The sequence below is a fragment of the Artibeus jamaicensis genome, unplaced genomic scaffold (assembly GCF_021234435.1).
Source record: "Artibeus jamaicensis isolate MK-2021 breed Jamaican fruit bat unplaced genomic scaffold, CSHL_Jam_final contig_387, whole genome shotgun sequence".
NCBI lineage: Eukaryota > Metazoa > Chordata > Mammalia > Chiroptera > Phyllostomidae > Artibeus > Artibeus jamaicensis.
The window spans coordinates 22,794,682-22,810,284 of record NW_026521812.1 but is presented as its reverse complement, the minus strand read 5'-3'; the positions used below and the strand labels follow the sequence as shown (position 1 = coordinate 22,810,284).

Genomic DNA, 15,603 nt, shown 5'->3' with positions numbered 1-15,603 from the left:
GTTGCTGCACAGCCTTGGGTCCTTTGCTTCAAGTCTGCAGGACAGCATTCCAACCAACGGAGCTACACTGGCCAGGGCAGGAACCCCTATTTTATTGACCTCTGTCCCCTGTGCCCAGCGCACTGCAGGGGAAAATTCACAAAAGTGAATTTTGTTTAATGAGCTCAGGCTTTTCCTGAGCACTTGCACCCACCTCGGGCCCGCCATCTTGCCAGGCAGCCCACCCAGCAGTAGAACCCACTCCGTGGCTGAGAAAGAGCTGTATGACATGGGCATACAGAAACTCAGCAAGAATCAAGGGTGAAAGGTGAAGAATGCACAGTTCTCAAAAGGGTCGTTGACCTTTTTCAGCACTACTCTAGGGCAGGATCTTCAGGGGCTTCCCTCGAACCCTGGCCCTGTGGTTTCTTGAAGAGAGAGGATTTTTGATTCACGGCATCAGAAGCAGGACCAGCCTGGAACCAACGTGTAGCCCTCTGTGCAGAGCTCCCTCTGTGCAGAGCTCCCTCTATGCACAGCTCCTGTGCTCTTGGCTGCAGGGGTTTTGTTGCATTTCTTTCTCTTCCCACTAATAGATGTGGACTTGACTCTCTAGATACTGGTTTTTGTTGTTGTTTATTTCATTATTGTTCAAGTATAGTTTTCTGTCTTTTACTTCCATCCCAGCTCACTCCCCCAATACTGTTTTTTTTTCCTAATAACCTTTTTTTCCTGAAATCTGCAATGTTCATGTATTAAAGAATGAGAATTACTTAGTTGTGAAGGTCTCCGAGAGTAATTTCAGTGTCCCTGAAGAATAAAAGTTTAATTGCTAGTCTTGGCTTGATTGAAGGTTTGCATATCAGCATGTCCTCCCTCTTCCCCCACCCCTTCCACTTCCACTTCCCTTTCCTCTCTTTTCTCTCTTGTGAAAGAAGTTTGGACCATGAGATTTTTTTTTTAAGTAGTCCTGTTTGTGGACTGTTTCATTTGACTCCTTGGGGGAAATTAATGGCCAAGAAAAGAAGGCCAGAGGTTGTCCTAAGGTTGAAACCCACTGGGCCTCCCTTTGTACCCATGTCACTGTAATTAATTGGGACTTTCATTGGTCATTCATGTGTTTAGAAATGATCAGCCCAACCTATCTATAAATAATCAGAAAATATGTGTTGACCGAGAGACATGTTAGACAGTGTCCCTTTTGCCTGCCTCCTGAGTGCCTCCAGCCAGAGCAGTCCCTGCCCAGCCCGTCAGTCCAGGTTGCCCTGCTGGCTGGGATGGGGACCCCACGGTGAGGAGGTGAGGGTCATGCTTGCCGCAGAAATACCTTCTGCACTCTTGGCCAGGCTGCTGACGTCAGGATGGTCCTTTGCCTCTCTGTCAGTCATGATTCATCCTTATGTCGCTCCTTTAAGGCCCTTCATGGTTTCCTTCCCTTGTTTTGTGGCTGTTGTTTCTTGACCACACTCGCACCAAGCCCCTAGGGTCCTAAGGCATCCTAGCCTGGAGGGGTGACTGCTGGGCTGGTCCCCTGCCCCCTCTAGCAAGTAAACACGGTGTAGGGTCCCACAGGATGGGGCCTCAGCCAGCAAATATGAACATGGTGGTTTTCAGGTCCTGGTTTGTGGCTCTAACTAAGCACCTCCTCCTGGACTAGAGTTCCCTTCTGTTTGGAAATGGGGAGTCACTTCAGCGAGGACAGCGTTCTGAGTTAGAAAATCAGGCTCTTAACTTGGGGGCTGGTAATAAAGAATGTGTATGGTGAGATATACAGAAAAGGTGTGAGAAGACAGTCTTTATTAAATACTATTACAATTTTAAATTATTGAAGTTAATATTGTAATTTTTTCAGATTAAATTAGTTGAATGTTAAAATTGTGCCTTGTATTGATCCTCAGGAAGGTTCATGAGTTTTAGAAACTTTATTGTAATTGGAACCATCTTCTTCCAGAAAAGACATTAAAATTCTAGGTCTTGTTCCGCAAGCAGTAGGTGTCTTCCTGGATTCCAATAAACCTGAGTCTTAGTCAATGTGATTAGGCCTAAAATGCCGAGAGGGTGGTATTCGATTGGCAGAGGAGAAGGGCTATTCAGAAGGATGGTTCATTCCTTTAGTCGGCCAACATTTATCGCACAGCTGTTCTGTGTTTCAGCTTTGCAGGCCACTTAGGACATCAAGACAGTTTGGTTTCCCAGACTAGAATATATGCTTCTTGAGGGCAAATACTGAGCCTCAGACAGTGCTCCTGAAATTATTGGTGCTTCATCACTGTTGGGCATGGCTTGAAGGTTTGGCTCTGTTTTCAAGGAATTCAGCGTTTCAGGAGCTTAATGTCTATGAGAAAGGAACCATTCTGGGCACTGTGTGATTAGGTGTCAGGTGAGTGGCTTAGGAGTTTAGTACAGGACAACCTGGGGAAGGTGGGGCTGCACGTGTGGCGTGATTCACAGGGGCAGGCAGAGCAAACCAGATGCGGTGTGACTGCACCTGACCTGTGGGCCAGGAGGGCCTGTCCCCAAAGCCCGGGTGAGCACGGCGGGGCCTGACCACACAGGCCTGTGGTCACCGAGGCCTGGGGGTGCTGTAATGAAGGTTCCATAAGCCGTAGTCCAGAGAGGATCCAAGTGTCTTTAAAGGCACTTGCCTTTAAAATGGTTCTTTCATAGAACATAGTAAGAAACTTCCCATGCTATTCTGTGTGGTTTGAAAATGTAAGAATCAAGAAAATATGAAATCCTGCAGCTTTGTTATTGACAGTAGATTAACACATATTTCTGCCATGTCAAACAGCACATTTAACTTGATACACAAAGAATATTTGTTGATGTATCTCTGCTCCAACATAAAGACAGGTAGGATGTTCTTAAGTTAAACTTATTTTAACATCAGTAATTTCTGCAGTTTAAGCAACAGGAAAGTCAGTGCCTCTGTGCAGGTCATTTCTGCGCTTTGTCCCCCCAGCGGTGAAGCCCAGGAGGCTGCTTCCCCCCGTGCTTCATCAGCACAACATCAGCACCAGCGCTGGCTGGGCGGGCATTCCCGCTATATCTAGGTCTGGACGCATCTGGAGGCAAAGGCTCTACAGAGGCCTGTTCCCCGCCTGCACAGACGAGCTTCACCTGCCCTGTTGAAAAGCCCAGAAGTTACTAGGAGACAGCAGAAAGGACTTACCTATACACAACAAGCTTTTCTTTTACACAAAGTAAGCTTTCTTTTTTAATAGTGCGTATCATCAATATCTTTGCAGTATCTTCCTGAGCGTCACCTTTTGCCCCAAGACGCGTATTTTAAACTTCCCTATAACATCCTCACCTTCTTCATAAGCGTTTCCTTGCCCATCAGAGAGCACCAGAACCTACAGGCTATGTTTCCTGGCCGGACAGCAGCCAGGGACATTGTATGGTTTTTTTCCCCAGATTAAAGTTGGTTGAGGTGGGTATGTTTTCCGTTTATGGAGGCTCCTCAGTGGAATACAGATTGGCTTCCAGCCAGGCCAGAACTTCCGTACCTGTTCTCTTTCCCTGGTGAACATTTTGCTGTCTAAACTGGCAAGTTGACAGCATTTGCAAATTGTACTTTTCTGGAGCCGCCCCTCCCTGGCAGTCCTGGAGGATGGCTCTGCCGGGCCCTCATCACGGGCAGAGGCAGGATTTTAATTGTCCGGCTCTTGCTGTCAGTGACTGCCAGGCTGGTTTTCATGCAGTTCCCTAAATTCTCTGTTGCCTTTCCAACCTGGAGGATAGTGACAAATTACCGCATTCAGCCAGTCTGTGCTGTGTCCATGAGCATGTTTTCTGGAGCTACTTCAAATTTGGCCTGTGAAGGTGACCTCCAAGGGAACTGCTTTCATTCCAGAAATAGATGTGGCTGCCGACCTGAGACCCCCCCAAAAGGCTGTTTTTCCTGGGGTGACATCAGCTGCAAAAGCCTTGGTGGGGGCTGGCAGATGGCTGTGGCTCATGATGAATTGGGTGTCCCTTAGATTTTCCTGGGGCAAAGCCAAGATGGAGGCAGGCAGGCACTGCTTGGCTCTGTCCTCGGGGACAGAAAGGTTTATACTTTAAAACCCTCCCCTGTTCTCTGAACTCGAGTGAGGCTTCCCCTCTCAGACTGTGTGACCATGGATGCTTTTCCTTGTCTTCCCTGAACGTCCACATTTAGTCCCCCGCTTGCCCCAGGGCAGCAGGTTTGGCTTCAGTTGCCCTTGTGTTCACTTTGAGTTGGTTTTTCAGGCCTTCTCTCCAAACATCCTTTCATTTTAGCCAGGAGAGCAGTGTTCTGCCTTCCCGGGTTCGTGGATGGGAGCGTTTCATCCGACTGGCTCCTTTCCTTCCGTGACATATCTGGTGTTGAGGTCCTGTTCCTTCCTTCTCTGCCAAGAAGATAAAAACACTGCCGCAAACTCCGAGTCTGTCACCATGGAGTCATGTCGTAGGAGGACAGCAGTGGGAACATTTATGTTTTTCTTCCCAGATTAAAGTTGATTGGGGTTGTTATGTTTTGTGTAGAGTTTTGGAGGCGTTGCCCTTTCTCAGAACATCATGTGATTTAGTGTTGCTAATTAGGCAGAAACTTGTCTTCTGTACAGATGCCAAGATTATCCAGGGACTTACTCTCACCAGAGACCCGATGACAGCATCCACAGGCAGTTTCAGAGTGGGCTTCGTCCTTCGGTCTCCCCATTTCATTTTCTTTGCATCGCAGCCTGATTTCAAACTTACTTACTGGGCGAGGAAGGGGAAGGAGGGGCCCTTCTCCCTATTAATGAAAGTCACTGATGGGACGGGGCATTTTCGTATTTACTGTTAGTTGGCCTGTTGCCTAGTAACTGTAAAGTGATAGCTGTAATTCCCTTCAGCTGTGTGCTTCCTTGTCCTTCCAAGTTTTGCCTAATCTGATGTGTTTTTAAACTTAGCAGGGCATTAGCATATATACATGAACCTCACAGCTAACTAAAACATGTTACTTTGAACAATGTAAGAATGGTAGGAGCTTCATTGAAGTCTGTGTGACTTGTACCCAACCTAAGTATCATTAAGGTCCCATCTCAGTAGCTGCGCTCACTCCATGTGCTGCTCCCTCTGTTCTTTCGGTGCTTGGTGGAGTCAGATAAACGTGCCAACATCGAGCCCCCAAAGACTGGTCATAAATCTAAGGCAGATGAGGGGCCGCCTTCCTTACGACTGTTTTTCATCATAAGGTCTTCCTAATGAATGATGATTCCGGTTTTCCTCTTAGAAGGATAGTTGTGTTCTGTTTGACACTTACCTAGTTCCTGTATGTTTTCACGTTATTTTACAATGTATATGCCTTCCATCACAGAGAAAACAAGTCGCCTTTCTGTTCTGTGGAGGAGTTTTTGTATGAACTTTGTTTGAGAGCTGCCTCTCGGCCGGGACCTGGCCTGGGCCTCTGTGGCGTACCCTCCAGGCACAGGCGGTCCGAGTCCTGAGATGAGAAGCGTGTCTGTGAGACTCTGGGGCAGTTCCGGGACTTAGTGCCACAGGCGCTCCAAGTCCATTGTGCAGAAACGGAAAGTGATGTTCAGTGCATCTCCTCTTCAACCATGATGCTTCAGGAAGGTTCTGGACCTTCTGAAGAGGGGACGGGCCTTCGGCCTGGGGACCGTTGTTGGTTGTTGCTTTGGACTGCCCCGTGCAGGCCTCCCGTCCCTGGTTTCAGGGCTGACACCCTGCCCTGCCTAGAATGATGGCATATTGGGGGTTCTAGTGCCCTCTGCCTCCTTCCTTCCTGTGCTGAGGCAGCCCCAGCATCAGAGCAAGATGTGTGCTTGGCCTGTGTGTCTGTGGAAGAAGTGTGTCACCATCCTAGTTCCACAGCAGAATAATTAACACCGATGGGAACCGGGGGATAGGGTCTGAATCAGGTAATACTTCATCGCTTCTCCCTTGGCGCTCTCAGTAAGTCAGGATGGAGAGTTGGGGACCAAAGTCCCCTGATGACTAATTGCATAGTGATGTTAGGTTGTGGTTTATTAAGTGTTATTGTGAAGGAAAAAACCAAATCCCCTTCAAAGAACCCTCTCTGCACCCCTGTTCATCTGCGCCTCGGGTCCAGGGTAGAGGTGCTGGGACAGCACGGGCTCTCGAAGGCTCTGCTCCTTACAGATCCTGAGATCTGGTGTCTAGTTTAGCCTTTCTCCCTCTGAAATCAACAGGCCACTATTTTATGGTCCAGGATACATGGTCTCATATCCTTACAAAGCACAGCATAGCTCCAAAAAATGCATCGTCCTGGGAAACAAAATACTGGGGATAGGAGAAGGAGGGGCTTCTTTTCCTGCCTTGTCTCTGCTGCCAGCGAAACAACCTCAGCTCTGGTATTTAGAGCTATAACCAGAGTAGCCATGACCTCGGCTGTGTAACATGACCGACAAGGAGCGCCGCTCTCTTCCTGAACTTCGGGAGTGAAAGGTGAGACCGCCACCCAGTACAGCCTCAGCAGAGAGGAGGTCGCGGGTGGACTTGTGAAAATTCCGTGTGTGCCTCCCGATGCTATCTCCTCCGAAGAGGGGGAAGCAGATGTCCGTATATGTGTGAGAGAGCTTATTGATGCATTTTTCATTACTCGTTCACCTTATCTGGTGAGCAGATCGGGAGTTCGTGTTGCCTCACCACCACTTCTGTATCCATTTCTTGGCCCGGAGCCGTTTTTTCCTGCCCTGACAGCCGACACTGTCTCCGCGAACAAAAGGTCCTCTGTCCGGGGCCTGTCGTGTCCGTCCCTTTGGCTGCATCTCTACCAATATACAGTTGACCCTTGAACAACGTGGGTTTGAACTGCGCGGATCCAGTAATATGTGTATTTTTTTCAGTAAATATATTGGAAACATTTTTGGAGATTTGCTACAATTTGAAAAAACTTACAGATAGCCCAGAAATGGCAAAAAGAATTTAAAAGCTATGTCATGGGTACATAAAATACATGTGTATATTTTCTCTTCCTTATACTTTTCTTGATAACATTTTCTTTTCTCTAGCTGACTTTAAGAATACAGCATATAATACATATAACTTACAAGTTCTATGTTAATCTACTATTTATGTTACTGGCTTTTAGTAGGTAAGTTTCGGGGGAGTCAAAAGTCAAATGTGGATTTTTTACTGTGCCAGGGCTTTGGCACCCCTGAATTCCATATTGCTCAGGGGTCAGCCGTACTTTTTAAAAACCTCCTCTGACTTTTCCAGGCTCAGTGGTCACGTGGAGTCTGATAAGACCCGTGCGAGTGAGGTGCTCTGAGGGGCGCTCCCGTGTGCCTTAGCACCGAACACCTTTACAGGCGAAACAGCAATGTTCATTGTTCAAGGGTCGTTGTTTCACCAGAGGTGGTTTTTTGCCATATGTGTGTGTGACGTAATTTTTTTCCTCTGCAGATTTTAAATATAAAAAAACAAACTCCTAAGACAGCCCACCTATAGATTACTTCTTTTTTAGTGGGGGAAGTCGAGATGACCCCCAACCAGCAGTGTAGGCCTACTGAGCCTTGTGGGGAATGGCCGTTTCCTGTCCCCTGGGGCAGTAGTGGGAGGCGGGTGAGCAGAGTCAGTCGGTCCATGTAGCCGGTGGGAGAGAACCAGAGAGCACAGGCTCCTTTGCTTAGGGTGACCACCTCACTGGTTTTCACATAAAAGCCCAGTGTCCCAGGAAATCCCCGGTCCAGAAATCTAGAGCAGCACCCCACCTGCATCCTAGGAGCCCCTAACTCAAAAGGGCCCACGAACCCCCCCAATTTTGCTTCTTTTTTAATCTCCCAAAGTAAATGACCCCATTTCTTTTGAGCTTCTTTAACTTGACAGCATTTTGTAATCAAGCAGAGAAATAAGATAAGTTGACTTGCATGCTTTGTCCTTAGGCTCTGAGACCTTTGAAACTGGTGAGGCCAGAGCAGCGTTACTGGTGGTGCCTGTGGCGGGAGGCGGGGGAGGAGTCGGGAGGCCGATGACGTGTTGCTGCGAGGTGCCTGCCCCCTCTCGCCACTTGAATGTCCTTAACCGTCTCTGGTTTTCTTTTCTCCTCCTGTAGACCCTCAAACTGACACAAGACCTACAGAGAAAACCCTTTGCCAAATCTGCTCTCAACAAGTGGACAGTGATACTGTTTACAGCTTAACACCTTTGTGAACCCCATGCCATTTTCCTGACCCAGCAGAGACTGTTAATGGCCCCTTACCCCAGGTGAAGCACTTCCTTGGAACAGAACTCTGTATCTAAAGTATGCAAATCTTCCTTGTCCGGGGCCATGCGCCACCTGCCAGCCAAGGACAGCGTCCTGCCAGCACCGCACCGCCCACCCTCCGTCAGAGCACACCGTGAGCCCCCTTTGGCAATCGTGTGGTGTTTTCATATCGCAGTGGTTTATGGGATGTTTTGAGTGGTGTTTTGTGTTTGTTTTCCTTTGACTTTCCGAGTTTTTCACATGCATTAACTTGCGGTATTTTTCTGTTGATATGTTAACCATTCTTCCCCTGGCAGATTTAAAAACAGAAGGACACTGTACCAGTTACCATTTTGGCTTTGGGCATCACAGGGGTTTGAGCCGTGGAACTCCATAAACTAACAATTACATAAACTAGAGGGGGATGTTCTTTCTTCTTCTGTTCAGTAGAAAACTATCCTTGTCTAAGAACTGAACAATGGCACAACTGTTTGCTACGCCAACCAGGCCAGGACTGAACCTGCACGGGCAAAACGAATGGAACCCGGCCCCCCACTCAGAGTGTTTCAGTTCTGAGTCGGGGGCCTGGGGTGAGACCCCAGCACCTGGTCTGCGGTGGCCGGGTCTGTGGGCTTAGTGTCCTCCTGCCAGTCCCCTCAGCTAATGCAGGGATGCTGTGGTGGTTAGAAATGAGGATCTTTTCAGGAAGGAAATCAGCTCAGCTGTCCACTGATTGCCAAATGCCACTAAAAGATTTAGTTTTAGGGAGAAAAGGAAAAAGAGTTCTGTTTTACGTTGCAGAAAAAAATGAACTTGCAGGTGAGCACTAAGGCCACAGTGAGAAACCTGTGAAAAGTACAAACCCAAGTCAATGTGGAGGGAGTTCTAGGTTCACCGTTTTCCTAAAGACACACCCTGATTCTTTCAGCCTTGCTGTGTATAATCTGATCTACTAGATGTGAGTGAGAGGCAGTAGCATACAAACTGATTTTTTAATTATAATCTTAGATTGTAATTGTACCAGTGACACAATGGAGTACAAGATGGGGCAGTTTCGACTTTCCCCCCCTACTTTCCTGCTTCTATGGATTTCATTTTGTTTTGTTTTCAAAAAGTCACGGTGCTGTATAGGTGCTTTCTGTTTAACCTGGAACGTGTGATTATACTACTACCGTCTTCGGTAGACAGAATAGTTGGGAACAGCTTTGGTACATGTGAAACTGGTGTGACGATGCTCTGATTAGCACAGCATATGCATACTTCTCCAAAGTGATATATGAAGACTCTTTTCTTTGCATAAAATGCATTAGGCATATAAATGTATAAATATATGTTACCATGTACAGTACAAAAATGGAACATTCTGCATGGACGTTAGGAACACAGGCTAGTGCTTCAGCACAGACCTCCCTGCATGAGTTCTCGCTGGCGCTCGCACCGCGCAGTGGGCACCGGCTCCCTTCCACCAAGACAGACGTGCCGCCTGACCCCCTGCGCTCGCCACCGGCCCCCAGGGGCCCCCTCGTGCACCGTGCTTTATAATCCCTCCGGAGTAATATTGGTGGTGATGACAGCTCCTAGCATAACGAGAGTTCCATTCGGTATTGTCACACGCCTCTCCCGCCTCGCTTGGGTTGTCACGTTTGAGCGATGGCCCTGTTGATTTCATCCTGCCTTCTGCTGAACCTGTAAATTGTTGTGCAGTTGTGGTTAGAGTAGACACGTAGCGTATCGCCTTTCTAAACTGCTACAAGTTTATAATTTTCATTTTTAAAGTATGTATAATTTTTTAAATATATATTCTATTCACATGGTCTGCTTGTCAGTGAGACAAACTTTTGCTTACTATATTTCTTTATATGATGCTAGCCACTTCCTTGATTCTTTGGTAGCCTGCTTCATACAAGAACTGTCCAGTATCGGCGAGAGGGCTGCCTCTCTGGGTACCTAAGCAATGTTGCCCTGAATGGGGTTGTAGTTCAGAGTCAGCAGCAGCAGCCTGTGGAGATGGGGGGTATTGGATACAAAGGAGAATCCAGAGTGCTTCCAACAGGAGGGCGCTGAGAGTTTCTCTCCTAAGCTCAAAGAAATGAGCAAACTAACAAACTAGCTTTTTGCTTTTACAGTTAGTTTTATAGATCCTGGGAGCTACTTCGGGAGTAAGAAAGGCAACCAGCCCTCAAATGTTTTCAACGTTAAATGTTGCATTCCTTTCAGACATGTGACATCTCGTTTATTCTCTCCCCCACCCCCAGTATTTGTTGGATTTCAGGCAGAATGTCTTACAAAATGTTCCAGAATCAGATTATAATTTAAAGGACCTGAGGGAGGGACTGACTAAATATGAGAGCAGGGCAGCCGCAGGACAGGAAAATGGAGGGGAAGAGGTGCTTTGAATTTTTTTTTAAGATTTTACTTATTTACTTTTAGAGAGGCGAAGAGAAGGAGAGAAACATCAATGCATCACTGCCTTTTGAGCACCCCTCACCCCACCCCCACCCCCCACCCCCCCAACACTTGGGACCTGGCCTGCAACCCAGGCATGTGCCCTGACTGGGAATTGAACCAGCAACACTTTGGTTCACAGGCTGGCAGTCAATCCACTGAGCCACACCAGCCAGGTGATTTTTTTCTTTTTCTTTTTAAATAACAGCATCTCCATATAGAGAGTTGTGGAGCACTGAGGTCAGGGTGAAGTCAGGTGCCAGCATCAGTCCCAGGAGGGGTCCGAATGGAACAGTTAGGCTCGTGCAGGATCATAGCAGCCCCTCCGTTGTCCTTGGCTCTGCTCGACTGGCCTCCCACCCACAGGCCAGGTTCTGAAGTGGGCGCACTAGACAGAGGTTCGCCCTGAGCCCTCTGCTGCCCATACTGAGATCTGCTTTCAGGAAGGACCACCTGTTAGCCACCATGTGGAGTCCTGAGTGTCATGGGTTCCTCAAAGTAAGTTTCTGATCGGGCACATCTCGGCAGAATGCTTAGTAGCTTCTGGGGCCTGGCTGCCCTCGTGTTTGCATTCGGAAGAGAACTGCCTGAGGCAGCCCTTGGCCTCAAAACAAGCTGCTGCAGGGAGCCTTCCACTTTCTGATGGGACATTGGAAGGTTGACTGATATGGGAAGCATGACACGTCATAGGCTTTTGCTGTCCTGGTGCAGGCCCTGACCACCGGGTTCCGTGTACCCCGTTAACTGTGAGTGATGCTGAGGTCCGTCTCCTGTAAGCGCATCCTCTGTAATACAGTGATGGCTGAAACACATGTTTAAAAACTTCAGGAGTTTCTTTCCTGTCAACGGGAATGCCATGCATACATACAGGCAGACTCTGTGTGTTCGGGGTTGGGTTTGGGCCTCGCCTGTGTGTCACTTCCCCTCCCCGGGGAGAGGACCTCTGGGCTCGCTGCTCAGGACAGACATGCCCACTCTCAGGGTGTCATCTCAGGTGGTCTCCAAACCTGTCAAAGACGGTAGGCACAGACTTCACCGCTGCCTAATGGACCCTCCACTTAAAGAATAAGGAACCTTTGAACCTCACGACTGTTGAGAGAAAAGAAGCCAAGCAGCCCCTTCCATTGGAGCACTGAAAGCCACGGCTGGTGGGGGGAAATACAAATGTTATCCCCGGCTCGAATGCAGAAGCAACACCCTGGCAGCTCTGAACTCTGATTTCCTTCTTCTGGCTGTATTTGGGGAACATTGTATGATTAGGCATAATGTTATTTTTTTTAATTGACAAAAGCAAAATTTTTGACAGAAATGCAATCACTGGCTCAGAGGTACAGAGAAGCCAGCCTCTCCTGGAGCTCGGGGGAGGCGGGGCCCTGAAGGGAAGGAAGTCCTCCTGAAGCCCCGTCTGTCAGACAGGACCTCAAAGCGGATGCCCACGAAATGAAGAAGAGTGTATTCTTTTTTATCCAGGTCTTTCATGGGTAACATTTTATGCATTCTGAGTGAATGAAATATTTTCCTCTTGTCTAATCTTATTTGTATTTTTCTTTGACAAATGATTGGTGATGAGGCCTCTACCACACTTCAGAAGTATTTGTGTGGCTGCTTTTAAAAATTGCTTGTCTGGTCACTTATTTCTCTAAAATTATCTCATTGCCTGGCAATCAGTCTTCTCTCGGATACTTGTCTGAGCACATCATTTATGTACATGGGAAATGTAAACAGGTGTGAAGGAGGACCAGAAAAATTAGTTCATATTTTCAAAAATGTATTGTGCATTTTGGCTTCACACGTTGAACTTTTTTAAGAAAAAAAGTTGCATGAATGGGGGGAAAATCTGTATACAGTATCTGTAAAACAGTCTTATCTGTTTCAGTTTCTTGCTCATACCCCACACAACTAGAATTAAATCCGGTGCATGGCCACATTCCAACACCCACGAGTCGAGCAGTCAGTGCCCTGGTTCGAAGCGCCTCATCCTCCCTTCAAAGTGGATACTATCATTGCATTTTTATTGAGGATTTTGTCCAACCCTATGTTGCCATGAATTAACTCTACCGACTTTCTTTTCAAGAATCAAAGCCAGTTTGATTTGGGAATCTTCCCCTTTCCAAATGAAATAGAGATGCAGTACTTAACTTTCCTTGGTGTTTGTAGATATTGCCTTGTGTATTCCATTTAAAGCAGTAACCTAGTTTGTAAAAGAGATGGTGACGCATGTAAATAAAGCATCAATGAACACTCTGTCATACTCCTAGAAGTCTTTTGTTCCCCCTCCCCCTTTCTTTAACCCCAGAGGCGAAGGGAGTTGATCTCTGGGTCCGCCCCTGGAAGGCCTTCCCAGCCGTGCCGGGGGAGGCACGAGGCTGAGCGGCTCTGTCATGACATCTCGAGCTCAGCAAAGCTAACGAACTTTTTCTCTGGCTCCCTTTTGACCTCCACAGATTACCGATTGAATAAAAGCAGATTTGCGGCGTAGTTCACAGCGGCTGGTGGTGGCTGGTGGTGTTCGCCGAGTCACATGGCCTGGAGGGGCTGTTATGTGGGGAGGCAAGTTTTAGATTCTCCGCCTTCAGCATGTCGGAGGTTTTGAACTGTCAAAGTTTTGGCCTTAACAAGAGTCCTGACGTGGGCCTAGCCAGTCAGCATCGGTCATGGACAGTGCCCACCTGCGTATTGAAAGTCAAACACAATCCTTCAGGCATCTGGTGAGGACAGCATAAATATCCCCTCTATGTAAGTGTGGGGGGGCTCTCAGTCAAGTTAAGGGGACTCCGCCCTATCGTACAACTATTTCTAGTAGCCTGGGTTATGTTTTTTGATAGACATGTTATCAAAATTATCTAGCTTTTAGAAACCCCCTAGGATTGGTTTCAGAATCCCAAGCCCACATGATGGATTCTTAGATCAGTGAGGTAAAAAAGATACCGAAGTTTATTGTTGGGATAACATCTACATTGGTGCAGACATGCCTCCATTGGGTGGTCCTTACCATTCTTTTAATGACCCGTGCAGGCACAGCCTCACCATCTTCTAAATCCAAGCCAACTGGGAGAACATTTCATTTGAGATTGCTTCCCAATTTTGATTGTCTTTCTAAAGGTTAAAGATGGAAATTCAACATTAGCTATCACAAGCTTCTCAGTAGAGAATGCTCCCAAACCAGGTAAAGACTAAACTAATCAGAGTTTTAACAATCAACACTTACTGAGTTGATCTCAAGTGTGCCATGGGCCAGACCCTGTGTGCTGGGCGCCAGGAGAACTAGGACCTGGGCCCCGCCCTCCGGGGGGTCATATTCAGGGGTCATATGTGCGCCCCGCTGCTCCTCCAGGAATAAAGAACCGGTTCTGACTGACTCCTGCCCCTGCGCCTCTTTCATGTTTGAGAGAAGAAGAATGCGGGCTAATCTCTACTTCAGGGATTTGATTTTGCAGATTTCACCTAACGAAAGCAAACCTTTAAACCAGCGAATGTGATGTGTATCAGCCAAGTAAGTCACCCACACCAAGCTGGAACATGGCAGTGAAGCGGGGAGGAAGGTGGAGTCCTGTCCTGCCATACAGGACGTGGAAAGGTAGGGATGGTTACTGGCAGCTGTGGGAGGGGCCTGTGGTGGGGACCAGCAGGGACTCTGCATGCAGCGAGGAGGTGGAGAGGGGAGCGGTTGGGAAGGGCCCACCCACTCCAGCTCTGCCCCCCTCTTCGTCAGAGGGAAGCAACGGTGCAGGCCTCCGAGACCTAGACACACTTGGAACTGGAAGAAGAGGGGTCCTAGCCCCTGGGTTTTTCTCCTCTCTTAGGAGAAGACTATTAGAATTTAAGACCCAAAGCTGTCAGAGGTGTGTGCTCATGCACACGCCTGCCCTGTCCCTGTCCCAGAGTGATGGCTCAAACCTTGCGTTCTTGCCTCCTTCCTCTGAGGACTTGCCGTGAACAGTACAAACATCACCATTCCCACTCGGGGAAGAAGAATCTCAATATTCTTCTTATATGGGTGCAGGCCCTCTTCTGTGACTCCTCCGTTCATCCCATCAGTGCCTACTACATGCTGCGCCCCATTATGACCCAGGAAGGCAGGCCGGGGGCTGGAGGCCTGCTGGCACGAGTTCTTGAGTGAGTGGATCCTGTGAATGCTGCCATGCGTTTGGTGGCGGAACAGAGGAATCGACCCCCAGGTAGCACCGAGGAAGTGAACGTTGGAACAGAAAGGCAGAAACAGGCTGGGCCTTTCCAGCTGCAGCGATGAATCTCAGGGATAAAGGCAGGAGGCAGGAAAGACTGGAACGTATTCAGGAAACAGTGAGCTTGTTGGGCCTTCAAGAGTCAGAGGAAACAGGTAAGAAGTCAGTCAAGAGGGAGAAGCTGCCAGAGGTTTCCAGACCAGCTTGCTCAGAGTCCGCCCGGAGAAGCCAGTGGGACAGAGACCTGATCGGAGTGGGCTCCTGGGAAGGGCCCTCGGCCCGCTGTGGAGGTGGATGTTGAGGAAATGAGAAGTCATGGTTATTCTAGAACTATTTTTGTAGCATATTAGCCACAGAAAATGATGATGTTTATATGGCACACCATATAAACACATGAATAAGTTGCTCCAGGTCTCAGCCCTGCAGGCTGCCCCCACAGCTGGGGAATCCAGAACTCAGCACCCCTGTAACTTTCCAGGCAAGTTCCAAAGTCCCTATCTAGAGGAAACACACACACACGCACGCACGCACGCGCGCACACACGAAACCTGGTAATGGTGAAGGCTGGGAGACAGAGCAGAGACTTGACCGTTCAGTTCCACCTGGTGTACTATGTTAATTTACCAAAGTGGGAGTGTGTTACTTTCATAAATGCAGTTTTGAAAAAGCGGAAGTGGGGAGGCTAGCTTTTACTCCGCCTCTACTGAGACTGGAGGGGGTAAGGAGCGATGGGAAAGAGTGGAGGTCACGAGCAAACTCCATCCTCTGTCTACAAACAAGGAACCTGGAGGACAAACAGTATTGCACAGTTGTGCCCTC

General features: G+C 48.1%; 1 protein-coding gene across 4 annotated transcripts in view; it reads left to right on the top strand.

Moving 5' to 3' along the window:
- The window catches only part of FOXO3 (forkhead box O3), a 108,814-nt gene extending 95,970 nt beyond the window's left edge, over positions 1–12,844 (top strand). For 3 of the 4 annotated variants that reach the window (XM_037158972.2, XM_037158970.2, XM_053664797.1), the window contains one exon: positions 8,024–8,112. Coding sequence is in view for 1 of the 4 variants with exons in the window: in XM_053664798.1 (XP_053520773.1) it covers positions 8,024–8,110 (87 nt within the window). In the remaining 3 variants the exon portion in view is untranslated. Of the gene's footprint in view, positions 1–8,023 lie in introns of all 4 variants that reach the window. The other variant, XM_053664798.1, reaches the window with a different exon arrangement.
- The last annotated feature ends 2,759 nt before the right edge of the window (positions 12,845–15,603 follow it).